This window comes from Crocodylus siamensis, chromosome 5 (assembly GCF_052110815.1).
Source record: "Crocodylus siamensis isolate JL-2025a chromosome 5, ASM5211081v1, whole genome shotgun sequence".
Lineage (NCBI taxonomy): Eukaryota > Metazoa > Chordata > Crocodylia > Crocodylidae > Crocodylus > Crocodylus siamensis.
Genome location: NC_143399.1, coordinates 180,870,341 through 180,897,404, shown reverse-complemented (window position 1 = coordinate 180,897,404; position 27,064 = coordinate 180,870,341). Strand labels below are relative to the sequence as shown.

The 27,064-nt window shown below is 47.1% G+C and overlaps 1 protein-coding gene across 3 annotated transcripts in view; it reads right to left on the bottom strand.

Moving 5' to 3' along the window:
• Positions 1-27,064, bottom strand: part of KIAA1217 (KIAA1217 ortholog) — a 684,182-nt gene that overhangs the window by 642,361 nt on the left and 14,757 nt on the right. For 2 of the 3 annotated variants that reach the window (XM_090047343.1, XM_090047336.1), the window contains exon 2: positions 5,549-5,671. In XM_090047343.1, coding sequence (XP_089903469.1) covers positions 5,549-5,573 — 25 coding nt within the window. In that variant the 5' untranslated portion in view covers positions 5,574-5,671. Of the gene's footprint in view, positions 1-5,548; positions 5,672-27,064 lie in introns of those variants that run through there. The other variant, XM_090047347.1, reaches the window with a different exon arrangement.

Sequence of the window (27,064 nt, the reverse complement as noted above, 5' to 3'; positions counted from 1 at the left end):
GTGGTACTGGCCTGGCCAGTCCAGCGCCTACTGCATCCTGAAGTCTCAGCTGTGCAACTGGGATGTGGTGCCAGAGTGGTGAGCTGGGGGAAACAGGGGCAGGGAAGCTGCAGAAGTGCAGCAGTCACAGATGGAGGGGGAAGTGGCTGCAAGCAGGACCACGGGGCCATGCTGGTGCCCTGGGACCAGGAACAGCAGGAACATGGATCCCGGGCTTGGAAGAGTGCTGGCAGGGGATAAGCCTGCCATAGGGAGCTGTGAAAAAACCCTCCCTCTCCAAGAATTCCACAACCCTCCCCAGCCACCCTCCCCCACACACTTACAGCTCCCCAGCTGGAGGAGGCTACATGAACACCTTGCTGGGGTCATTTGACCCCAGTACTCTTTTCTGCCATGGCAGGGGGTCGGACTAGATGATCTACTCAGGTCCCTTCTAACCCTAGAACTGTGAAACTATGGCAGTGGCTGGCAGACTGGAAGGCGTGCTGTAACACCACCTGGCTTCCTGCCTGAGCCACTACAGGCATATGGCTACATTATGGCCAGAAGGGACCTCGGAAAATCATTGGGTCCAGCCCCCTGCACCAAGCAGGAAATACATCTGGGGTCAGGTGACCCTGGCAAGGTAACTGTCCAGTCTCCTCTTGAAGATTTCCAGGGTAGGCGATTGCACCACCTCTGGAAGGAGCTTATTCCAAAGTCTGGACATCCAGGTTGTGAAGTAGTTTTTCCTAATGTTGAGCCTGAAATGATCTTCCAGGAGTTTGTGGCCATCACTCTTAGTTTTCCCAAAAGGTGCCCTGGTGAAGACTTGTTCACCGAGCCCTTGATGTATGCCTCTGATGTAGCAGGAAGCTGCTACCAGGTCCCCTCTCAGTCTTCTATTTTCCCGGCTGAAGAGTCCCAGATCCATCAGCCTTTCCTCATATGGCTCATCATGCAAATCTCTGATCATATGGGTGGCCCTTTTCTGGACTCTCAAGCTTTACCACGTCCTTGTTAAAGTGCAGCACCCAGAACTGCACGCAGTACTTCAGCTGTGGTCTCACCAGTGCTGAGTACAGTGGTATAATCACTTCTTTGGTATAATCACTTCTTTGGTTTTGCTGGAGATGCATTGATTAATGCATGCCAGGGTATTGTTGGCCTTTCTGGCTACAGCATCACACTGCCAGCTCATGTTCATACCATGTTCAATTATTACCCCCAGGTCCCTTTCATTCATGGTGCTAGTCAGGTTGGAGTTGCCAAGCCTGAAGGTGTACAGGGCATTGTTTGTCCCCAGGTGGAGCATTTTACATTTTTCAACGCTGAACTACATTTAGTTCCAGCCCGCCCGACTTGCAAGCCTGTCCACGTCCACCTGTATCTGCAGTCTATGTTCAAGTGCGACCACACTCCTCCATAACTTGGTGTTGTCCGCGAACTTGGCCAGTGAGCTCTTCACTCACACATTCAAATCATTGATGAAGTTGAATAGCACTGGAGCAAGCACCAACCCCTGTGGATCACCACTGGCCACTTCCCACCAAGATGACACAGATCCATTCATTAGAACTCTTTGGGTCCTACCCTGCAGCCAGTTTCCTACCTACCTGACTGTCTCACAGATAAGCCCACAGTCTTCCAATTTTTTCACAAGAACATTGTGGGATACCGGATCAAAAGCTTTCGGAAGTCAAAGTATGTAATGTCAACTTCCTCTCTTATCCAGGTGGCGAGTCACCTGATCATAAAAGGAGATGAGGTTGGTAAGACAAGACCTACCCACGATGAAGCCATACTGGCTGTCATTCAGAATCCTACCTTCTGCAAGCCTATCACACATAGATGCCTTAATGAATTTTTCCAGGATTTTCCCAGGGATAGAAGTTGGGCTAATTAGCCCATAGTTACCCGGGTCTACCCTCTCCCAGTCCTTGGGGACCTCCCGGAATGCCACTAGTTTTGGAAGAGCTTCGCCAGGGGTTCCACGATGACTTCAGCCAACTCCTTCAGCACTCTCGGATGAAGTTCATCTGAACCTGCTGACTTATATACATCCAATTTCTTTAATTGAGAACACACCAGTTCTATGGTAATTGTAGGAAGGCAGTCATTTGAACCCTGCTCATTCTATAGCCTAGCTGGCATGATTTTCCCCTTGGCCTGGTGGAAGACAAAAGCTAAGTGGTCATTCAGAAGTTCAAGAGTCATTCAGGAGTTTTCTCCTGAGTACCAGTGACTAGCTGTTGTTAAGCAATGGCCCCACATTCCCATTCATTTTCTTCCTGTCCCCTACATACCTAAAGAATTTCTTGTTGTCCTTGATTCCCATTGCTAGTTTTAGTACAGTCACTGCCTTAGCTTTTCTAATCTGATCCCCGCAAGTGTGGACCATAGCTATATGGTCCTCCTTGGGGGCCGTCCCTAGCTTCCATTGACTGTATGCCTCTTTCTTCTTTCTTAAGAGGAACATGATTTCCTTGTTTAGCCAAAAGGGCTTCCCAGCCCTTTTGATACATTTCCTCTGGATGGGAATGGACTTTCTTTGTGCTTCAAGGATTGTGTCCTTTAGGAACGACCACTCTTCATGCACTCCTTTCGCCTTCAGTCCCTGGCCCCTCAGCACATTCCCTACTAGTGACTTGAGCTTGTTGAAGTCCAAAACTTCAAGCCTGCTATCCGATTTGTCTACCTTGTAATGGACCATGGATGTAATGGTTTCATGGTCACTATAACCCAGGCTACCCTCTATGTTTATGTCAGTCACCAGGTCGTCTCCTTTGTCCAGGACCAAGTCTAGAAGAGTGTTACCTCTGGTTGGCCCATGCACCTCCTGAGTCAGAAAAAGCTCTTCAATGCAGGTTAGAAAGGAACACAACCAATCCAACTTGGCTAAGCATTCCTCCCAAGAGATATCTGGATAATTCAAGTCAACCACGATGACCATGTCCCATGCCTGGGCAGCCTCTGTTAGTTCTCAGGCAAACTCCAGATCAAGCTCCTCACCCTGATTTGGTGGTCTATAGTACATGCCTACATTTAGATGTCTCTTGCTGAACCCCCTCCCTCCCCCTTCCCCCACTGCAGCTTGACCCAGAGGGTTTCAATCCATTCATCTTTGGAGCCAATGTCAGCCTCCAGGAAGGTGTACTGCTCCTTCACATAGACAGCTACAGCTCCACCTTTTTTCCCTACTCAGTCCCTTCTCTGCAGGATATAGTCCTTTATGGATACGCTCTAATATTGTGTGAGAAATTCCACCAGTCTCCATAATCCCTACAAGATTCTGGTCCCAACATGGTGACCAAGGGGCGGGGCATTTAAGGGGTGGGGATACCCTTGTGACCCTCAACAGCTTGCCAAAACTCTGTAAACGGACCTCTACTGAAATAAATTGCCCTCCCCTGGTCTGGCTGGTATGCCTGTTGTGGAGGAAGGGGAAAGCTGGGAGGGAAAGGGTGTGGGGGGGATGCAGATCAAGCATTGGGGCTGGGGCTGGGGCTGCCCAGTCAGGGTGGGGCTGGGTGTGGGATGGAACCGCAGCTTGTCCAGTGAGCACGGAGTGGAGAGGGGTGCTCCCCTAGATCTGCATGTCGGACAAGTGCAGGTTGCCACTGTGGGCTGAGGCCAGCGCCAAGCTCTTCCTGGCAGGGCAGCTGGGATGGGCTGCACTTGGGGCAGGCAGCAGCAGTGGTGGGAGGGGGTTTGTGGTAAATTTTGGAGTGGCTGTAGCCCCCTTCCCAGCACTGCCACCGCCTGCCCCGAGAGCAGCCCTGGCACATCCCCCCTGCTGGGAAGAGCCCAGTGCCAGCCCCAGCTGCAGCCCACAACAGCAGCCTGCCCTCACCCTGCACACAGATCTGGGGGGCACATGCTTCCCATGCCTTCCTGGGGTGCACTCAGTGGTAGGAGCCCCTCCCCTTCCCCATGCCCCCCAAATGAGCCGCTCACAGCTCCATCCTGTGCTGTGCTCTAGCTGGGCAATGCCTGGCCCTGCCCCAGCACCAGCTCCACTCCCTCCCTCACTGCAGGGTCCTCACTCTGCCCCCTCCCCACATCCCTTCCTCCCCAACAGACTTACCAGTCAGACACCACTCTCCACACTGCTGGGCTGCGGTCCTGGCCACTTGCATGCTGCACATCCAAACAGCATTATCGGCCACATCAGCCAAAAAAACCCAATTGCCAATAATGTCAATTTTCTTTTTATTGGTGCTGATACAATATGCGACCGATGTATTGGTGCACCTCTAACTGGACCATTTTTACCAAAACCCAGAGAAAAGGGAATTACAATGACAGAGCATAAAGGTTACATGCTTAGCTGTTGCATTCATCAAGTCATTGTGTGATAAAGATGCAAACTCCATTTCTTAACAGCTACATTTCTGAATTTCATCCAACACATAGCTTTCTATGGATATAACATGATCAAACATTTATTCCAAGATAACATGACTGCAAATCTGAAGGGATACAAAGCAGTACAAAGTTATTCTGCAGAAACAAATCATGTCCAACAACACTTATGTTTTCCTAAGACTGAAGACAAGATAGCTCTGATGCATGAAATTAGCAATGTAATTCATACATTCTACCAGAACCAAAGCCAAAACCATAAGGGCATGCCCCATAGCATAACACATCTTACTTGATGGTATTCTGCCTGTGCTTTACCATGATCTTGTCATAGAGCTTTGCATACAGATTAAATAAACCATGAGTGACAAGAGTAACTCCAAGGTAGCACAATATTTCAGGTTCCCCAGCAATGAAGAGCAATCACCCATTACCAATGAGTGACAACAGAACCAGAACCGCCCAAGAACAGAACCAGACATGCTAACAGCAACCTTCAGCCACCTATACAAGTATCAACATCATGAAACACCACTAGAAAGTCTAGCAAAAACAAAATAGTATGTTGACCTTGATCTAACAAATGAGAGATCATTCATGACCCTTGCAAACATAGTCTTCACAGGCAAATGGAAACCCAGGTTGAAATTTACCCAGAACTGACTGTCTAGAACTGAAGACCCACCATCTCTTCAACCAACTTCTACAGGAAAGGGATTAAGTTTTTTTTGACACACCAAGGGATTTCAGGTGTGGGGTCACCTGACATACCAGGGAGCCAATACCTACTCCAGGGTACTCCAAGATTTACCTTTCCTAAAAACAGACATTCTAATAGGTATATCTAAACTTAATACCTCACCCTCCTTATCCGGCCTTTTAATCAAATTCATAGCTACCTTCCACAAAGATCCACGGTCCAATAAATATATTACAACAATAAAACTAGCATTAAAATTAAAACAAAATTACTGGGTAAAAAGGGTTCTTCTCAACTCCCTCCACCCCACAACAACAAAAATTCAAACAATACGTACATAGGCAGGAAAAAGAAGGCTTTGACAAGCTCTAATTATTAAACAAAAACACATACAACCAGATTATTTTGTCACAGTTCCCAACAAGGCTTATACGAGCATAAAACTAGCCTATAGAAAGGTTGGGTAAATTACATTTGACATTTATGGCAAGGTTTTACACTTACCCAGCTCCCTATAGGGGAGTGCCATGCTCCAGCAGGACTGCCCAGTAGCTCCAACATGACAGCATGAGGTATGCTGAGGTACCACAACAGAACAGCTGCTGGCCACCTGTGACTTCTGAAGACCTGAAACAGGGGAAAAAAATAGTTTACAGGTCAACATGCAGAATGCCCCTTTTGCAATTGGTGTTTAGGGCAGGGCATTTCACACACAGTGGTAAGCTCACCACATTCAAGAACATTGCAGATAACCTATAATCAAGTGCTACTATCGACCCTTATCAAAATGGAATCAGAGGAGGAGAAAGTAGGATTATGGGTTAAGATACATGGAGGTCAAGGAGAAAGGGATTTGGTGGTAGGATTCTGCTACAGACCCCCACACCAAGAGGAAGAACTAGATTTGGAACTCCTGAGGCAGTTCTTGGAGACCATAAACACTACAGAGGCAGTAGTCATGGGGGACCTAAACTATCCTGACATCCACTGGGAGACACAGACAGCAAATTCCCACCATTCATGCAGGTTCCTATCCTGTGTACAGGACCTCCACCTGATGCAGGAGGTACATGGTCCCACTAGGGGGAATGCCTTACTGGACCTGGTATTGGCAACAGGGGATAACATGGTAGGGGGACCTACAGCTCAGTGGTCATCTGGGGGACAGTGACCACCAAATAATAGAATTCATCATAAGGCATAGAGTGGGTAAGGTAACTAGTAGGGTGGAAGTGCTAGACTTTAGGAAGGCTGACTTCAGCGAACTCAGGCATTTAGTCAATGACGCACTGCAGAGTAAGAGATTTGCCAAGATGGGAGCCCGGGAAGGGTGGCAGTGCCTTAAGGAAACGATCCTTCAGGCACAGAGGGAGATGATCCCAATGTGGGGGAAAAGGGGGAAAGGGGCCAAAAGGCTTCCTTGGCTGACCAGAGAAATCCAGAGCAGCCTAAGGGCAAAAAGGGGGGCACATAAGCAGTGGAAACAGGGAGAGATTACTAAAGTTGAGTGGACTCCAAGATGAACATGAGTCATCAGTGTGACGGAAGTCATCAGAAAAGCTAACTACACTTTATGATGCATCAGCAGATGCATGACAAACAGAACCAAGAAGGTGATACTTCCCCTCTATCGGGTGCTGGTCAGACCGCAGTTGGTATACTATGTCCAGTTTTGGGTGCCACACTTCAAAAGGGATGTGGATAACCTGCAGAGGGTCCAGAGAAGGGCCACTCATATGGTTAAGGGCTTGCAGGCCAAGCCCTACAAGGAGAGACTAGGGCACCTGGACCTCTTCAGCCTCCACAAGAGAAGGTTGAGAGGCAACCTTGTGCCTGCCTACAAATTCACATCATGGGGACGCAGAAGGGAATTGGTGAGGTTCTACTCACCAAGGCGCCCCTGGGGGTCACAAGAAATAATGGCCATAAGCTAGCAGACAGCAGATTTAGACCGGACATTAGGAGGAACTTCTTCACAGTTAGAGTGGCCAAGGTCTGAAATGGGCTCCCAAGGGAGGTGGTGCTCTCCCCTACCCTGGGGGTCTTCAAGAGGAGGTTGGATGAGCATCTGGCTGGGGTAATCTGAACCCAGCACTCTTTCCTGTCTATGCAGGGGGTTGGACTTAATGATCCATTGAGGTCGCTTCCGACCCTAACATCTATGAATCTATGAATCTATCCAATATATATCTTTGCACAAAAGAAACACCAAACTGGAAATAAGGTTAGAGGTATAGATTAGCATTTTAAGGCTGAAAAATATCATAGGGATTTTTGTAATCATTTCAAAATGAACCATTACAAATGCAGAAGTGACAGCCAGCAGTAGCTGTATGTTCTGAAGACGGCATGTTGGTATTTGCTTAGTATTGGGCTTTAATTGATTTTTAAAACAGCTTTGTTTTCCCTTTTTTTCACTACAGGGAAGAGTTAAGATAATTTAGGTACCTGAACATTGTTTCACATATTAAATTTTAGTCTTCAGTCTAATTTTCCTGCAGTGCACAAGTTCATAGGGAAGAAGGGCAAGACAGAGGTCATCTATGGTCATCTTGTGAGGTCATCTAGTCAAGTCCCCTGTTCAAGTCAGGAGCATTCCTGTCTAAACCATCCCAGCCAAATGTCCAATTTTCTCTCAAAAATTTCCAAGGATAGAGATTCCATAATTTCTCTAGGTAGCCTGTTTCAATGTTTGACAACCCTCAGAGTCAGAAAGTTCCTCTTAATCTCCAACCTAAATTTCCCATTCCAGCTTGAGACTATTGCTGCTAGCCCTTTCCCCTACAGAGAAAAAATCCATCTCCATCCTCTGTGTAATCACCCTTCAGGGATTTGAAAACTTTATTCAAATTCCCCTCAGTTTTCTCTTCTCAGGACTGAAGAATCCTAGTTCCTTTCATCTTCCTTCATACATCTTGCTTCCCAGGCCCCTAATCATTTTCACTGCTCTAGCCCTGTGGGGCTGTGGTGTAGACACCCACACAGTCAAATGGGTCGCCAACTGGCTGGTGGGCCGCACCCAGAGGGTGGTAGTGGATGGGTCCTTCTCAACCTGGAAGGACGTGGGCAGTGGGGTTCTGCAGGGCTCAGTCCTCGGGCCCGCACTGTTCAACATCTTCATCAGTGATTTGGACAAGGGGGTAAAAAGCACCCTGTTCAAATTTGCTGATGACACTAAGATGTGGGGGGATGTGGGCACACTGGAAGGATGCAACAGGCTGTAATCAGACCTAGACAGGTTACAAGGGTGGGCAGATGAGAATAGGATGGGATTCAACACAGACAAGTGCAAGGTGATGCACCTTGGGAGGAACAACCAGCACCATACCTACAGGTTAGGGAACTCCCCTCTTGTCAGCATGGAGGTGGAAAAGGATCTGGGGGTCATCATTGACTCCAAGATGAACATGGGCCGGCAGTGTGGGGACGCAGTCAGGAAGGCCAACCGCACCTTAGCATGCATCTACAGATGCATCTCGAGCAGGTCCAAGGAGGTGATCCTCCCCCTCTATGCAGCACTGGTCAGGCCGCAGCTGGAGTATTGCGTCCAGTTCTGGGCGCCACACTTCAAGAGGGATGTGGACAGCATGGAGAGGGTCCAGAGGAGGGCCACTCATACGATCAGGGGACAGCAGGGCAGGCCCTATGAGGACAGGCTGCGGGACCTGAACCTGTTCAGCCTCCAAAAGAAAAGGCTGAGGGGGGATCTTGTGGCCTGTTATAAACTAGTCAGGGGGGATCAGCAAGCATTGGGGAAGTCACTGTTTCCCCGAGCACCGCCAGGAGTGACCAGGAATAACAGTCACAAGCTGGCAGAGGGTAGGTTTAGGTTAGATATCGGGAGGTGCTACTTCACAGTCAGGGCAGCTAGGTCTGGAACCAGCGTCCAAGAGAAGTGGTGCAGGCTCCTACCCTGGGGGTGTTTAAGAGGTTAGATGAACATCTTGCTGGGGTCATTTGACCCCAGTATTCTTTCCTGCCGTGGCAGGGGGTCAGACTAGATGATCTGCTCGGGTCCCTTCCCACCCTAGAAACTATGAAACTATGAAACTTTGAAACAATAAACTGTTTTGAAACTGTCCTTGTCCCCTTAACATGTGCTTTCACATGGTTTACTATCTTGAACTTTAGTCTTAACTCCAATTTTCTTGCAGTTATAATGCTTGCTTTTAGAACATTTAAAATATCCCTATGATGCCTTTCAGCTTTCTGTTAAAATTTAAAAACAATGACTTAAGGACAAATAAATATGGCTTACTGATGTGTGCTGCTGAAGAGCAGCCAGAACATAACAGATAACTCACCTGAGTTCACAGCTGTTTGATTTGCCAATACAGTTCAGGGCTGCTAAAACATATCGGAGACCCTGATTTTAATTTGCAATTGAGTTTTTTAGTTTAGAGATCAATTTTTGTGAGAGTTACACTGCATCAAAAAGGGATGCACCATCAAGAAGCAGAACCCAGTCTGAGCTGCCATATATGTGCTTCAGTGGGCACATTTACATGTGCATTTGCTGCAGCACCAGTTTACTCGCAAGTAAATTATTCATGAGTAAACAGTCCCAGGCACGCTACTACATATGCAAGGAAGCAGTCATAGATTCCTTGCCAATCTGCTCCTGCTTCCTGGAGCCCTGCAATGGGCACCTGACACCACCTGAGGGAACTCCAGGCTCCAGCTGCAGCTGCCAGCAGCCCTCTTCAAAAGTCAGCCCCACTTGATGCTCCCTGGCCAGCCACTTCCCTGGCCAGGAGCAGCGTACACAGTGCAGATACAGCATGCAGCAGCACTCTCCTCACCGCCCCTGCCTCCCTGCTCCATGGCTGCCCCTGCCCCCTGCTGGTCCACCACACCAACCATTGACTGTCCCATGGGAATCTCTCCCCTCCCAAGTCCCCCAATTGCAGTGATGGCCTGCCTGCCCACCATGTGCTGGCCCAGGGCCACCACTACATACCTGCTACCTCAACCCTGTCTGCCTGGCTGGACCTTGCAGTTGGGCTCCAAGGCAGTCCCACCCCTCCTCATTGAGGATCCCGCCTACCCAGTCCTGTACTTGGCTCACACAGCCCTACACCAACAACAGGCTCCAGAATGCCATTGCCAGGGCCACCATCACCCCGCCTGGGCCTCCAGCCCCACTGCCTCTGGGCCAGCCGGTCCAGCCAGGACTGGAAGCAGGAGATTGTCCAGCACACCTGGGACAAGCGGTGGCTGGAGGCATTCACATGACCCAGACCACCTTCCAGGACCCTCTGGACCAGCTCCAGCCATACCTGGAGCAGCAGGACACTGGCATGAGGTCACCCCTCTCCACACACACCCAGCTACCTCTTGCTCTGCTCAACCTGGCCATGCCCACCAGCCTGTAGTACATCAGCCACCTGTTTGGCATGGGCCAGGCCACTGGTAGGGAAGCCACCCTGGAGATGTGGGGTGCCCTCCAGGATGTGATGGGGCACACTGTGCTCTGTATGAATGACCCTCTGGCAGTGGTAGTGGGGTACCATGCCCTGGGCTTCCCCCAGTGCATTGGGGCCCTGCCCCATGGAGACTACCCTTATTTCAGCTAGAGGGGCTCTAACTCTGTGGTGCTCCAGGCCATCATGGACCACCAAAATGCCATCATGCATGTAAGCACTGGCTGGATGGGCAGTGCCCATGATGCCAGTGTCTTCAGGAACTCTGGCCTGCCGGGCCTGGTGGACAGTGAGCACTTCACACTGGGGGTGCTGGACCTGCAGTTGGTCTCCATAGCAGTCCTGCCCCTCCTCATTGGGGCCCCTACCTACCCGCTCCTGCCTTGGCTCACACAGCCCTACACTGGCCACCTAGACCCCTGCCAGCCCTTCAAAAGCTACCTGGGCCAAACCCAGGTCCTGGTGGAGTGCACCTTTGGCTGCCCCAAGGGCCACTGGCGCACCCTCACCACCCACCTCAAGTTCACTGTGGGCAATCTTCCCCGAGCCTGTGTGCTGCATAACATCTGCAAGGCCTGGGGGAGCTCTTTTGTGAGGCCTGGGTACAGGAGGCATGGCATGTGGAAGACACCTAGCAACACGAGAAGCCCTGCAGCAACAGTGGCACCAACAGCAACAGCAGTGCCCTCTCTTCCCCCACCCCCACTGAGGCCCTAGGACTGCTGCGCACCCACATCCCAGCTACCAAACATAGCCTCTCCCCTGCCTGCAGCTGCAGGCCCTGTAGAGCCATGAGAAAGAAGTTGTTTGTGTAAGTTTGCAACATTTCAGAGATAAGATGCTCTGTACTAGGGGCCCTGCAGTGCCCGGCCTCAGATTGGGGGTTGAAATGCATGTGTGCCCAGGGATATGGTAAGTCAGCCGGGAAGGTCTGGGCCCAGGTGCCTGCTGGTCAAGCCGCCTGTCCCCACTTACTCCCCTGGGGCTGGTGGGCTGCTGGGTGCTGGCCACAGGCAAATGCCTCCCCAACCCTGTTCCCAGGCTGGGATAGGCCAGGCTCCCACCAGCACCTGCTGCCGCTGCTGCAGACCCCACTGCACTTTCTCCTGTAGGTCAGCTGCTCTGTTGTACTGCCACCCAGCCCATGGCACTTGGGCTCAGGGGGTGTAGCACTCCCAGACTGGGACAAGCAGCTGCCCACACCCCCACCATCCCTGCAGGGGTCTTCTCCAGGGAGGTGCACTAGAGCCAGCTCCCTGCCCCACACTGCCAGTGTGCCCCAAGCATGCCCCTGCTGTGCATGCCCCAGGTAGTGAGTGAGGAGCTGTTTGTGTGGACCAAGGAGTGCCCAACCCACTACGACCTGCTGCTGCTGATGGCCATGGTGCCCTGGGTGCACCTGTGCACTTGGCAAGGGACCATGAGCTACAACAGCATGGGGTAGGGGGCAAGCTCAGGCTGCCCTGAATCCTCTGCTGCCACCTGGAGGGTTACCTGTGGCAGTGCTACATGTCCCTACCTGCCATACTCAAGGAGGACATTGCCGCTGGCGCCAATGTATTCCTTGGTGTGTGAGGCCCATGCCCGCCTAGCTGCGGGGGCACAGGCTGCTCAATAAAGTTTTTCACTGTCTCCCACCTCCTTGCATGCTGTATGAGGAAGAACCCAGGACCAGGGGAGTGTGGCTGGGCCAGGTGGGGAACAGAGGGGGTCAGGTGCAGGGAGAGCCCTTCTCCCAGTGTGGGAGTGCATCAGAATTCCAGGTGGTCAGGGCTGGTGTGGCTGGTGGCTCTGGCTGGTATCCTCAGACAGTGGAGTACAGCATGCAGGTGCCTGACTGGGGACCTCTCCAGGGAGGAGCTGATGCTGCTGGCAGCTGGCTATGTCATGACCAGCTGGGTCTCATGGCAGAGGCTAGAGCTATGGAGCTGGCACAGTAGACACTGGCCTGGGCTCCCCGAACTGCTGGTGGGATGGGCTGCTGGATCCCTGAGGGACCCTCCCCCAGTGATGTGCCAGGCCAGGGTAGGGACTCGGGAAGGCTGCCTGTGTTGTTGTACACAGCATAGCTGCAGCCTGGTCCCAGGGCATGAGTATGTCCATCAATTGTTGCATAAAAGGCATGAACTTACAGGCACTCCCCGAATGACAATTGTGCTTGGTGATGGCAACCCACTGTGCCTGCAAGGCCCTGACCTCTATGCAGCACTGCTGCACTGACCGGTTGTGTCCACACTCCTGCATTCTGGCTGACACCCTTTCATAGATGTGGGTGTTGGAGCACCCACCCCACTCAAACTTGTGTTCCACCTCCACCTCACCTCACCTCACAGTGCCATGAGGTCGCCAGTCTCCTCCTGCAACTAGTTGGGGCCCTGGGTGGTGGGCAAAGGTGTGGGCATGGGCATTGGCAATGACAAGGGCATCATGGGTCCTGCACTGGCTCTCTGGGCCTCCGTGCGGCTGTCCCTGTGCTGCCGGGCCTGGGAAGATACCTGCATCCAGCACACGGGCCTGGTGAGGGACTGACAGTGCACAACAGAGGCAACACCACGCATAGCACCTGCAAGCTCAGGGTGAGCTGCTGGGGATGAACTGCAGGCAGGTGGAGCTGGCCTTAGAAGCCAGAAGCTGCCTGCAGCTGGGCCTTGGGGCTGGCAGGCCTGTCTGGAGCCTGCAGCAGCTTGCAGCCCTGGATGGTGTAGGTCTGGTAGCTGTGTGGCTCCGCAGTGCCAGGCAGCAGTGCCAGGGTGCAGGCAAGCTGGGGCAGCTGGCCTGCGGCCTGCCCAGAGGGTCACAAGGGCCTGGAGTTGCCTCAGGCTTCCTGCTGGTGTGCCCCAGGGCTCAAAAGGTCTGCAGGCTTTTAAAGGCCTGAGTCAGGGGCTGCCACAGAGGCAGCCCAGCTGTGGGGCAGGAGAGGCTACCAGCCCAGAGCCCTGGGGCTAGCCTCAGGCCACCCACCTAGTGGCAAGGCTGACCTAAGAGCAAATTTTCTCCTGGGAAACATCTACACATGCATTGCAGTAACTAATCATGAGTACATTTGATACCTGCGTTTGCAGGTATCAAGTTTACTTGCAATTAGGGGGTTTTATTGTACAGTAAGTGTAAGCACATGTAGATGCACATGCCTACGGCACACTAAACTATGCTACTTCACAGTTAAGTTACTCATGTAGATGCACCCACTGTCTTCATATGTCAGTCCCCCAGAAGTGTACCTCATTGTGCAATGGAACTAAGGTAGCAGGGGCATAGCTTGTCATAGGTACAAAGTAGGATAAAGGATCAGAAGTCCAGGTGTTTAGCATGGGAACCCAAGTATCTTTGTCAAAGACATCTTGGTCAAAGAATAGGTACCTTAGGTATCAATCACTGATACCCTGGCTAGTATATAAGTATCTTAAGAGAATCTTTTCTGACAGTGACAGTTGAGTCAAGTAATCTACCAGTACCACCCTGTTCTAAAAGACTCCCTAGTATAAGAGGAGTTGGAAATGAATGGCCACTGGATCTGACCCAGAGAACCATAGGGCCTGGGGCTGAGCAGTCAAGAGCTGTACAGGGGCTGGGGAGCTGAGCAGGTGACATAAACCTGATACATTACAACCTAATTTCTTCAAAACTAGCCTATATAAAATACTTTAATTAATTTTAAGTATAGGAAAATGTAAAGCACCTGAGTTATTCCACTGCTGAGATAATTTCAGACATAGAAAAATGACACAGATAGTAAATTCCTCATCAGACTCAGTTTTGGTTCATTTTAACTAAAACTGATTAAAGGATTTACAAGCTGGAGGGAGTAGGAGATCGAGGGTTGGGTTAGGATTCAGAGAGACGTAGAGAAATTGGAGGATTGGACCAAAAGAAACACCACAGAATTCAATAAGGACACGTGTCAAGTCCTGCACGTAGGGCACAACAATCCCATGCACCACTACAGGCTTGGGACTGATTGGCTAAGCAGCAGCTCTGCAGAAAAGGACCTGGTGGTTACAGCAGACAGTAAGCTGAAGATGAGCCAACTAATGTGCCCTTGTTGCAAAGAAGGTTAACAGCATACTGGGCTGCATTAGTAAGAGTGCTGCCAGCAGATCAAGGGAAGTGATTATTTCCCTCTATTCAGCATTGGTAAGGCCACATCTGGAGTACTGTGTCCAGTTTTGGGCCCCCACTGCGGACAAATTGGAAATAATACAGCACAGAGCAATGAAAATAGTTAGAGGCCTGGGAAACACAGCTTATGAGGAGAGGCAGAGGGAACTGGGCTTATGTAGTCTGGAGAAGAAAGAGAAGACTGACGGGGGATTTAATTGCAGCCTTCAAATACCTGAAGGGTGGCTACAAAGAGGATGGAGCAAGACTGTTCTCAGTGCTGGCAAATGACAGAACAAGGAGCAATGGTCTCATGTGGCTGCAAGGGACATTTAGGTTAGATATTAGGAAAAACTCTCTCACTAGAAGGGTAGTAAAGCACTGGAACAGGCTACCCAGAGAAATTACAGAATCTCCATTCTTAGATGTTTTTAAGATCCAAGTAGACAAAGCCTTGGCTGGGATGATTCAGTTGAGGATGGTCCTGCTTTGAACAGGGAGTTGGACTAGAAGACCTCCTGAGGTCCCTTCCAACCCTGATGGTGCCCGTACATGAGCCAGGAAGCTATTCTGATGTGCTAAAATGACAGCGTTTCAGAGCAGACTCGATTAATCAAGTTTGGTAATTACCAGAGCTCCAGCCAGCCTCTGCATCTCATGTATCAGCATCACTGCATTTCAAAATGATGGTGGGGGTTCTTTAACTAAAGCTCTCAGAGCCGCTCTAATTAAAGCTCTTCCTTCTCCCTCCCCCCACCCTACTCCCGGAGCCTGTGTAAAAATGTCCTAATTTTCTGTGTGTGTATCATATGAAGAAGGGTGAATCCATGCTTGAAGTACAAAATGGAACCCAATTTTAACTATGGTGTCATGGAGCAAATCCATAACATGTGAAACGTATAAACATGCAAAACTTACTCTTTGTGTTTCAAATTTAGAATAATGATACCTATTCAATCTTGAAAATAATTTACAAAGAAGCCTTATGCAGGTTATTTTGCCTATTGTGTGAAGAAAGTTATAATGAACTCTTGATCTCACAGTACATGTCCCAAATCATTTTTGACACAATCTAATCTATCCTCTATGCTTCCTTTTTTGTGGGGTGGGGAGGGGGAATTCAACCACAGAGATATAGCAGCCCAAGCTAGACTCCTTTTTCCCCCCTTTTGGCAGTGTTAATCTCACAAAAATAGACCTCTACATTAAAAGAAGATGTGTTCATTTAAAATTTCTGTCTGCCCAAGAGTGAAACATTTGAGCACACAAACTTTCTTTCTTCATTTGCAAATCCCTTACACCTGATTTTCAAAGCTGCTATGCCACTGTCAATTCTGTTAAAGGAAATGGGAGTTATAGCACTCACAGCCTCAGACAGCCTGTGTCATGTTTAACAACCAACAGACACAGCACACACCATCAGTGGAAACTTTTGAAAAGTTTGGCCTTAGATCTTTATTGTAAAACTCTGTTGTCTTCCACATAGAAGCATTCAGCTACATTCTGTTACTTTTTTAAATTCTATTGTAACACCAGCCATTCAGTTAGGGCGTACCTAGTTCACAGGGTAGCAGTAAGGACCTTTTCATCTCTTGCCTGGCAGTATGTCTGGCAGTACATGGATCACTAATGGGGAATAGTCAACACAATTTGAACTACCCAAACACAAATCTGAACTAAAAGCAAAGGACATGAACATTCTAAGCAGTTTCTCCAAAAGAAAAAAAGACTGCTTTACAAACACTTGTTTGTTTGTTACTTAAACAACCCCCCTCCCCTCCACAGCCCAGGGACCACCCCGCCTACCAACAGCTCGCCCTTCCCTCCCCGCCAGAGAGGAAGGTAAGTCAGTGGGGTGTGTGCACAACACACACAGAACAACACAAATCAGCCCTAAATTGAAGCACTGCTTTTTTTTAAAACTCACCGCTTCAATGTAGGGCCCCCATTTCATGTATACATGCCCTAAGTGGTGAGGAGGAAAAAAAAATGTTTGTTACAGAATCAAGTCAATAGGAACATTAAAAGTGGTTTGTGGTGGGGAAAGGAAAAACACTTCTTTTTTTAAAAAATTGCAATTTGTATGATTTTACACAAAGAAGGAAATGTTATTTTGTAGTAACAAGTGTAATATCAGCAATATGCTTTCCCACTAAAGTTAGCACATTAACGCTGATAAAGATTATCTTTGTTCCCTATTAATTTACATTTCTGAGAGATCATTATTTTTATAAAATTAAGCACAGAGGTGGAAGGTTATCTGTGGTCATATTAGCAAACAGATGCTTATGATTTTGGTTTCATATCTGCTTGCTGTTCTTGGAAGAGTAACTGCTTTCAATACATACCAGATATAATAAAATGTTCTGCACAGTAAAATGTTTGTTCTATTCATAAAAGTTCAATGTACAACCAGGATCAGGATTAAAAACAAATTCTGAATACAACCAAAGAAACTGTATCATACTTTTGCTGCCATCAACTATTCTGAAAAAAAAATTCTGAAAAGAAATTACAAGTATATTTCTTGGGCCTGTATAACTAATAATTATTCATTTTTAGATAGGAAACATGATTGTAACAGGACATACATGAACTTAGTTTGAACTTTAAGGCAGAAATGTTATATATTTAATTAAGTGAATCATCCTTTTGCTATACTGCAGTAGAGTTTGTGCAGTAACATTTAATCTCAAAAGTCATGAGGTCAACCACAATGCAAGCAATGGCAAAGTGAGTTTAGTGGTGTCCATTCACTAGCTACCTGGCCTCTCAAAAATACCTCACTATCTTTCACAATACAGAAATGGCTACATCTGGAATAGACAAGTGTTTCTAATTAGGGAAGCTGTTATGAAGAAGTTACTGTTGCATGGACCAAGTTTTGGGTCATTTAAACACCCTCAGCAACTTCAGTGAAGCCAATAGGATTGGCTCATTGAGGTCAGTGGGATTAACCTAGCTCCTAAAAAGTGCTCAGGAGTACTTTGACATCTCATGATTTTTTTTAATATTCTCTTCTGTGAACGTGCCTCATATAAAAGGCTAGAACAACAACAGGATGTTTTCACAAAAAAGATCTGGCCATAAAGGTGCATTTCATAAGACTATTTCATTTTGTTTTTGCCAGGAAAGATGTCTCACCTGTTTCTCTGTTCATAAACTGTATAACAAATAGGGTCTGTGACAGTCAGATAAATCCTCTAAAGTTCTGAAAAACAGAACAATGAAATATTACCATACATGCTTATGAGGTAGGCCACCAGCCCTGAAGTTGACCTGATTTTATGAGTTTCCTGCAGACTGTCATTATGAATAAGAATCTTGTATAAAGAAAATATAAGAGCTCAGGATTTCTCCTCTAGTCTAAAAAATTACTTTTCTGGTGAACTGCTTATACAAAAATTCCTTAAGGAACAACCAATATCCCTAGCAAGTCTTCAAAAGAACCACAATATAATGTCAAGATTATACAAGGTCACTTAGCATCTTGGCTAATTTTCCACATATTGCATGTCTTGAATATCATATTCTCCTAATTTATTTCTGGATGCATTTTTTCTGGATTTTTAATATTAGTCCTTTGAATCATAGAATCATAGAAGTCGGGTCGGAAGGGACCTTGTAGATCTTCAAGTCCGACCCCCTGCCTGGGCAGGAAAAAAAAGTGGTTTCAAATGATTCCAGCCAGGTAGGTATCAAGCCTTCTCTTAAAGACCCCCAGGGTAAGAGCCAGCACCACTTCCCTTGGAAGTTGGTTCCAGCTCCTAGCCGCCCTAACTGTGAAGTAGTTCTTGCGGATGTCTAATCTAAACCTACTCTCCAACAACTTATGGCCGTTATTCCTTGTTATGCCAGGGAGTGCTAGGGGAAACAAGGTCTCTCCCAAACCCTTCTGGTCCCCCCTAGTGGGTTTATAGATGGTCACCAGGTTGCCCCGCAGCCTTCTCTTGTGAAGGCTAAACAGGTTCAGGTCCTGCAGTCTCTCATTGTAGGGTCTGCCTTGTTGTTCCCAGATCATGCGGGTGGCCCTCCTCTGGACCCTCTCCATGTTGTGCATATCCCTCCTGAAGTCCGGCGCCCAGAACTGGACACAGTACCCCAGCTGTGGCCTGACCAGCATCTCATAGAGGGGGAGGATCACCTCCCTGGCTCTACTTGAGATGCATCTGTGGATGCACGACAAGGCACGGTTAGCCCTGTCAACCGAGACCTCGCATTGTCGGCCCATGTTCATCTTGGAGTCAATAATGACTCCAAGATCCCTTTCTGCCTCTGTGCTCTCAAGAAGGGAGTTTCCCATCTTATAAGTGTGCTGCTGGTTACTACTGCCCAAGTGCTGCAGCACCCTGCACTTGTCACTATTGAAATGCATCCTGTTTTTGTTAGCCTACCCCTGTAACCTATCCAGGTCTTGCTGCAGTCGTTCCCTCCCTACTAGTGTGCTCACCTCACCCCATATTTTGGTATCATCAGCGAATTTAAACAGGTTGCTTTTCACCCTGTCATCCAAATCACTGATAAAGAAATTGAACAGCATGGGCCCAAGGACCGGGCCCTGAGGGGCTCCGCTGCCCACTTCTCCCCAGGTTGAATATGACCCATCCACCACCACCCTCTGAGTACGACCCTTCAGCCAGTCTGCAATCCAACTGACTGTGTAAGCATCAATGCCACAGTCACTCAATTTTTTAATGAGGATGGGGTGGGAGACGGTGTCAAAGGCCTTGCTGAAGTCCAGAAAGACTACGTCCACGGCGACACCTGCATCCAATGCTTTTGTGACCTGATCATAAAAGGCCATCAGACCTGCGCCTAATGAAATCATGCTGGTTGCCCTTGAGCATCATCCCTGAGGCCAGCGCATCGCAGATGTGCTCCATGATGATCTTCTCAAAGAGTTTCCCTAAGATTGAGGTAAGACTGATGAGCCTTTGATTAAATTCCAGAGTGTACAGGTGACAACTCTAATAATGTTTAAAATTAAACTGTAAATGAGATTCACAGGACTGCATGTTAAACTACTGCTACTAAAGGTGTGCGCAGAAGTTGCTTTTTTCTCCATTTTAAGTACTTTAGCGCTGTGACTTAACAGAAGTGCATGGCTTTATGGCACATTAAAATGGGTACAGAGCTTTAAATTAACCCTTGGAATAACACAATATGAAAGAGCAAATGATCTGTAGTTGTATTTACAGAATATATTTTTACTCCATTAGAATTTTATTGTACTAAGTTGAATTTATATAAAAAATAGTAAAAAGAAAAGAATCTCTAATATATGAGTACCCCATAATGCAGTAGAGCAGGGGTGGGCAAAATCTGGCCTGCCAGGGCAATTTCATCCAGCCTGCAGGCGCCCAATTAATTGTACCCCACGCAGCTTGTGTGCCTCACTCCCACACTCATGTGTGAAAGGACCCAGCCCAGTCCAGTCCAGCCAGCACATAGCTTCTGGGCAGGGATGCTGCTGCTGCCACTACTTCAGCTGCCAGAGGACCTGCTTGGCTTCCCTGGCATCTTATGACTCCTCCTTGTCTCCCTGCTGCAGCACTGGCTTTGGGCAGCAGGTAAGGAAATGGCAGGGGTAGGGAGAGGGGAGAGCTGCATTTGGGTGGGCGTGCAGAGCCTGGGGCTGGTGGGTGCATGGATCCCACCCCTAGGGTTGGGGGGGAAGTGGGCAGGGAATGGGTGTGAGAGAGGGTGGGAGGGTGTGGGGATCCCCCCACACACACATTCCTCCCCATAGCGCACAGCCCCTGCTGCCGGTGCAAGAGACATCCTCAAAGGGGACCACCTTCACTGAAAGACCATCCAAAGTCGTGGCAGGTGAGTTTGGGGGACACCCCGAAGGTAATCGAGGTACCCTCTAGGGTCCATACAGGTTCCCTGGTGAGCAAGGTCAGCTGCTCGGGCAAAGGCGGCGTGGGAGTGAGCCTTCGAGTGGAGATGGGCACAGTATACAACAGTTCTTTCACCCTTTTATGAGAGAGGGATTCAGATACTGCCAGTCTCAAGCACTGAAAAATCACAAGCAGCAGCCCCCTGCCTCCCTGCCCCCCACATCATGACTTTGTCTTTAAAATATTTTTTTTAAATAATAAATATTGAATTTTCTTTTAATTTGCCTTTTGGTTTTTGAGCCTTTGGTTTACACTGACATCATATTTTCTAACTTTTTCTGCTAACATAAAAACTTTTTTCTTTTTAAATGACAATGGAGATTGTCAGGTTATCACATAACTCTAGGAGATGATGTTTTAATTAAGTCCTCAAGTATCATGAAACTCATGATAAAAGCTGTGAGACCTGAAACAAAGTATCATAATTGCAGATTTCTACACTAGAACATTTAGATCCAAATGCAGTTACTCCACTAGAAAATAACACAAACACCTATGCATGCTTCACTTCTTAGATTTGGGCAAGTGAAAGAAGTTGAGCTGTAACAGGCTAATGCTGTCTAATATTTTTAGACATCATGTTCTACATGTAGATCCACATATAAAAAGGGGACCACAAGTTACCATTTGTCTTTTTATAACAGCAAAATATATACAAATGTAAGGGAAACCATACTATAAAGCAACTGAGAAAGGGGCTGGAGTTCCTAATATACAGTGCCAAAAACAGACATACTCCTTCCTGTACCTTCTGTACCCTCGCAAGAGGGGAGGATGAGGGAATGCCAGCAACAGCTTCTGATCTGGTGTACAAGGATTGGCTGACAGCAACTTTCAAACAGGTGGAAGCTATTAAGGAGCAAATGATGCCTGACCCGGATAGTTCCCAGGTGAGTTAAGACAGTTATGGCCTAATTAAACAACATCACGTATATCTAGTCTTCCTTCCTGGATATCATGGACAATGCACACATTTTATAGCAAGCTATACACAAGAATAAGAGGTACAACAGCACAGTGAAAGAACCAAAATTAATGAGTGGCAGAAGTTGATCAGATTCTATAAAACTAACGTAAAACATTTCTCTGTGGGCCAGCAAAAGAATGGACCTGTCTCTGCTACATTAAGAACCATGTTAAATGTAGGTAGTCCATTCCTCCTACTACTGGGTCACCTGGAAGTTGTGTGTGAGCAGCAGGCACACTACCACAGCTCTTTTTAACAAAAAAGTGAAAAAAACTGTGTCAATTTAATTGAAAAGGCTTGTCCTGGAAGGGGTATGACAGAAACTTCCCCACAAAAGCAGGAATTATTTGGGAGTTCAAAGAGTCTCATGCAGAGATGTTTCCTACAGTGACAAAAGTTATACAAATGAATGCTGCTTTTTATTTGATGAACTAAATAGTTGGAAAAAAGTTCTTTGCAAGCTTTTGGGCACAAACACGTCTTTTCAGGCATTGGGAGACTCTGCTGCTATGTGCTTTCCAAGGTAGAAAAGAAGCTAAATTACAACAAGAACTCTGTGAATGCAAATAAATGGAAGTTTGGAAGACAATGGGAGGAATAGAAGAGGAGGGGGAGGGGGAGGGAAGGAGGGAAATGTGTGAAGGAATGCAAGTGGTCAGCTTGAGGCAGGTTACCTGGTGTGTTAGATATCAGTATGTAATGTATCATAAAGCCAATGTTTATATTAAGTCCATGATTTTTTGTATCCAGAAGTTTGTAAGCTCATCTACAGAAGGAGTTTTATAAATTCCTTTTGAGGTTTAGAATTGTGAGATTGGAGAAGGAATGATTGTCTTGTGAGAAGTGGACACTCAAAGGTAATTAGATATTTTTGGTTTTGATAGATTTTTAGTATGTATTCATTTGGTATGCAGTTGCTGTTTGGTTTCTCCTACATATTTTCCATCAGGCCATTTGGTGCACTGGATGAGATATATTATGTTGCTGGAGGTACAGGTATTAGACCCAGGAAAGGTGATGGTTCTGTTGTGGGGTGTACTTATTGTGGGACTGATGGAGATGTGTTGCCATGTTTTACATGTCTTGTCCTGACATGGTCTGGATCCATTTGGTGTGGTTTAGGTCACAGGAAGTTTCATAGTTTCATAGTTTCTAGGGTTGGAAGGGACCTGAGCAGATCATCTAGTCCGACCCCCTGCCATGGCAGGAAAGAGTACTGGGGTCAAATGACCCCACCAAGGTGTTCATCCAGCCTCCTCTTAAAAACCCCCAGGGTAGAAGTCTGCACCACTTCTCTTGGAAGTTGGTTCCAGATCCTAGCCACCCTGACCGTAAAGTAGCGCCTCCTGATATCCAGCTTAAATCTACCCTCCGCCAGCTTGTGACCGTTATTCCTGGTCACTCCTGGCAGTGCTCGGGGGAACAGGGACTCCCCCAATGCCTGCTGATCCCCCCTGACTAGTTTATAACAGGCCACTAGATCCCCCTCAGCCTTCTCTTTTGGAGGCTGAACAGGTTCACGTCCCGTAGCTTCTCCTCATAGGACCTGCTCTGCTGCCCCCTGATCATGCGAGTGGCCCTCCTCTGGACCCTCTCCATGTTGTCCACATCCCTCCTGAAGTGCGGCACCCAGAACTGGACGCAGTACTCCAGCTGTGGCCTGACCAGTGCCGCATAGAGGGGGAGAATCACCTCCTTGGACCTGCTAGAGATGCATCTGTGGATGCATGACAAGGTGCGGTTGGCCTTCCTGACTGCCTCTCCACACTGCCGGCCCATGTTCATCCTGGAGTCAATGATGACTCCAAGATCCTTTTCCGCCTCTGTGCTGACAAGAGGGGAGTTCCCCAACCTGTAGGTATGGTGCCAGTTGTTCCTCCCCAGGTGCATCACTTTGCACTTGTCTGTGTTGAATCCCATCCTATTCTCGTCCATTCACCCTTGTAACCTATCTAGGTCTGATTGTAGTCTGTTGCTTCCTTTTAGCATGCCCACATCCCCCAGTGATGCTTCCAGTGATGATGTTAGCAAGGTTTGGTGCTTGTTTAAAGGCTAGGATGGGTGGTTCTGGAAAGAACTCTTTAAGAATTGGGTCTTCTTCTAGTATGGTTTGCAACTGTTTGAGGATTTTCCATATAGGTTCCAGGGAAGGATGGTATGTCATAACTAATGGTGTGCAATTAGTGGAGATTTTCTTTTTGTACTGCAGCAATTCTTTGCATGGTATCCAGGTGGCTCTTTCAAAAGTGCGATCTATCTTTCTGGAGCAGTGTTCTTGTTGGGTGAAGGCTCTTTTTGAGATTTGTGAGGTGATGATACCAGGTATTCTCCTCAGTGCAAATTCAGCGGTATTGGAGAACTTGGCTGTAAATTACAGCTTCTTTGGTGTGTTTAGGGTAGGGGTAGGGGCAGGCAATTATTTCAGGTGGAGGGCCACTTAGCAAGTGCAGGGGCATGTGCTTGTAGAGGCACAAACAGCAGCAGCATAAATTTGTGAGGATACTTTGTATGGCTGTACGAAATGGCACCGTTCTGTTTCACCTTGAGTTTCGAGGTTTCGACGGAACACCATTCCATTTCAAATTTCATTTTGATTTGATCTGTTCCATTTTGCTTCATCGAAACAGTAAAGCTGTTTCGATATTTTGCTAGATCGGGCTGGGGGCGGGCAGTCAACTCAGCTGGGCCGAGTCCCCATTCCCAGTGTTAGATCTGGCCAGGGACGGTAAGTCAGCCCGATCTTGCACCGGGGATTGGAAGTCAACCCAGCTGGACTGACTTCCTATCCCAAGCACTACCAGCAAAACGTTGTGACTTTCAAAACATTTCAACTAGCCTCGTTTTGTTTCAAGGCTATTTCGAAGCCCTTTGTTTCATTTCGATTTTGCTGTTTTGACCTCAAAATGAGTTGAAACAGTATCAAAACGAAATGACTGGTGAAATTTCAAGCAGCCCTACTGCTTCATGCCCTATCGCATGCCCCTACAAATGTACTTCAGTGCGCAGCAAATTGTCCCAGGTAGGGGTAGAGGAGGCTGGGGTGCTGCTCCCAATAGTATTACCTGGCATCCTGGTGCAACAGGGGTGCATATCCAGCAGCACGAAGCTTGGCCAGTGGACAGCTAGCCCTCTGTTTGTTCCGGTGCCTGATACTGACAAGTGCTCTGCACTGGTTTTTCCCCCAGAGGTTTTTGGTTTTTCACTACTGGTGCAAATTTTCATGTTTCCTGTGTGCTGTTTGTCACACCACAAACTGTATGCCCCTACACATGGGACCTGCCCATGAAGTCATCTCAAGGCAAGCATTTGTCTTTTCCTTGAAACAAGCCTTGGGAAAAGGAAAACAAGAAGCAATTTGGGTCCCTGTGGGTACCCTGCAGCTGATGGAAACAAGAAAAGGGAGTGGGGAAACATGAAATGGGAGAAGCAGAGATGCATCAGGAATGGAATGAAAAAAAGAGAGGAAAAGGCAAAGCCAGAAGCCAGCCAGAAGCAGGTTTTTAACATTAGGACAGAAACTATGGAAGATTCTTCCATGTAGCACCTACCAACTGTGCTACTTGAATTTATAGGCACAAATAGCTGAGAAATAATGCAACCCCCTTAAAATTCATGAAAACAAAAAAGTAGAGAAATGTGTAACCCCTTACCTACAAAAATGAAGGCCAAGCACTGTTGCGTAGCTGTCCCTCTGCTCACTTATATTTTTAGATGTATAGAACACATCTAAAAGTAGTGTAGTGTAGGATAGAGTGGGCATATGTACATGAGACACTACAGTGACGTAGCAATGGTGGGCAAAAACTGTGATGCCACAGCTACATTGCCGTAGTGACAAGCTCCCTTGTTAGAGTGCATCACTGTAGCAACGTAGTATGTAAAAATAACCATGCACCACCGGTACAATGTAATAACAGCTGTTAATATGCTGTTCTTTAGTACTCCTTTAGGAAGTATTAAAGGACAGCGCAGTAACAACGGCACCATAGGGGCACATGTAGACATGCCAGTATATATCACTTAATATAAGCAATGAGATCTGTGATTTTTATTGATCACAGAGATTAGTACACAGTCTGCTTTGGTCATGAGAGAGAGAATTGCATTCAACAGCCTGTAACATCTTTCTTCTTACAAATGTGCATCAATTTGCCATTTTTATGAAAAGTATAACCATACCTATAATATTGTTTCATTAAATTATTTTGGATAAAGGGGAACTTCATAATTAGTTTTATCTTTGTATTAAATCATAAAGAAAGTAAATGATACAATCTAATATTTCTATTCAAAGGAATATTTCAACAAAAATTGAATTGCTTGCTTTAGGATTATCTCTAGTTAAAATATTTTAACCCGTGAAGGAAGAATAAAGAAAATGAGACTTCTGTTTTAATATTTACAACACAATATTTGCATATCTGATATCTTAAATGTATTCAGCGCCCTTTCCAGATATATGCTCAGAATTTTTTTAATGTGAACCATAAAAATACATAACAGTTCAGCTACAAAAGGTTTGAATTTATCTTTCACTAGAATTTGCCAGCAACTCTACAAACCTGATATGTACTAGCAGACAGGTCATAAAAAGACCTGTCCTTGCCCTGAATACAGTAGTCCTGCCCCAAATGACCTTCACAATTCTCTTGGAAGCAGAAAATAATGTTGATCTTAGAACACTGAAAAACCAAGTCTTGCAAATAAGAGTGTGCAAGTAACTCACTGTTCTGTAAAAGCCAAATCTAGCTGCCTGCATTTAACTCAAGACAGGTGTCCACAAGGAAAGCATGTGATGGGTGGTATGGATGAAATATGTTCTTTATGCTCTTTGAACTTAAAGGAGTAGAGTGTCACTCCATAGCTGCTACTGTACTCTCTGACTTGGCTGTGCTCCTTTGTATGGTGGAAGAAAGTTCTGGACAAGAGAACACCAATATCATGACCCCCTCCCAACCGCCGAGCCACCACCCACCCAAACCCCATGTCATATCCGCATCCAATATTGCTATATGCAAAAGTAATGCAGGTCCTCCTTGCCCAAAGGCTTTGGATCTCATATGCAAGTTTTTGTATCATACTTCTCTAGCAACAGAATTATGCTGTATCCATTCTTTGACAGGCCATCTAAGCTTGCAGATGGTTATAAGCAGAATTTGGCCCTACACATGTGGAAGAATCTAAATCAATTCACTGCTTTCACTAGAAGCCCATGAATGGCCTCCATTACTAAAAGTGATATGTAATGTTCAGAGGTCTGGTCGGCACTGAGCTGGCAAGAGCAAGTTTTTCTGCAAAGTACAGACTCTGATAAGAATTAGTGGGACATTCAATAAAAAGAAAAATCTGTTAAAACAGTTCAGGTATGAAATTAGTTATGAAAGTACATGCCAGAGAGCCACAGAATCTGGATGGAAAAATATTAGTGGAAACCTGGAGATATTCTTCACGTGGTAGAGAGAGGCATGTTCAGTATAAATTAAATTGTAGCGTGAGACTCCCTAGCCAGGAGTTTTGAAAAAAAGAACTGGAATTGCCAGTAACATAAGCAGCCAGAAAACAACTGCAGTGTTCTCTGATCAAATACAAGAAACAAGTTGGTACTGTCTATATTTTGAACTAAATTTAC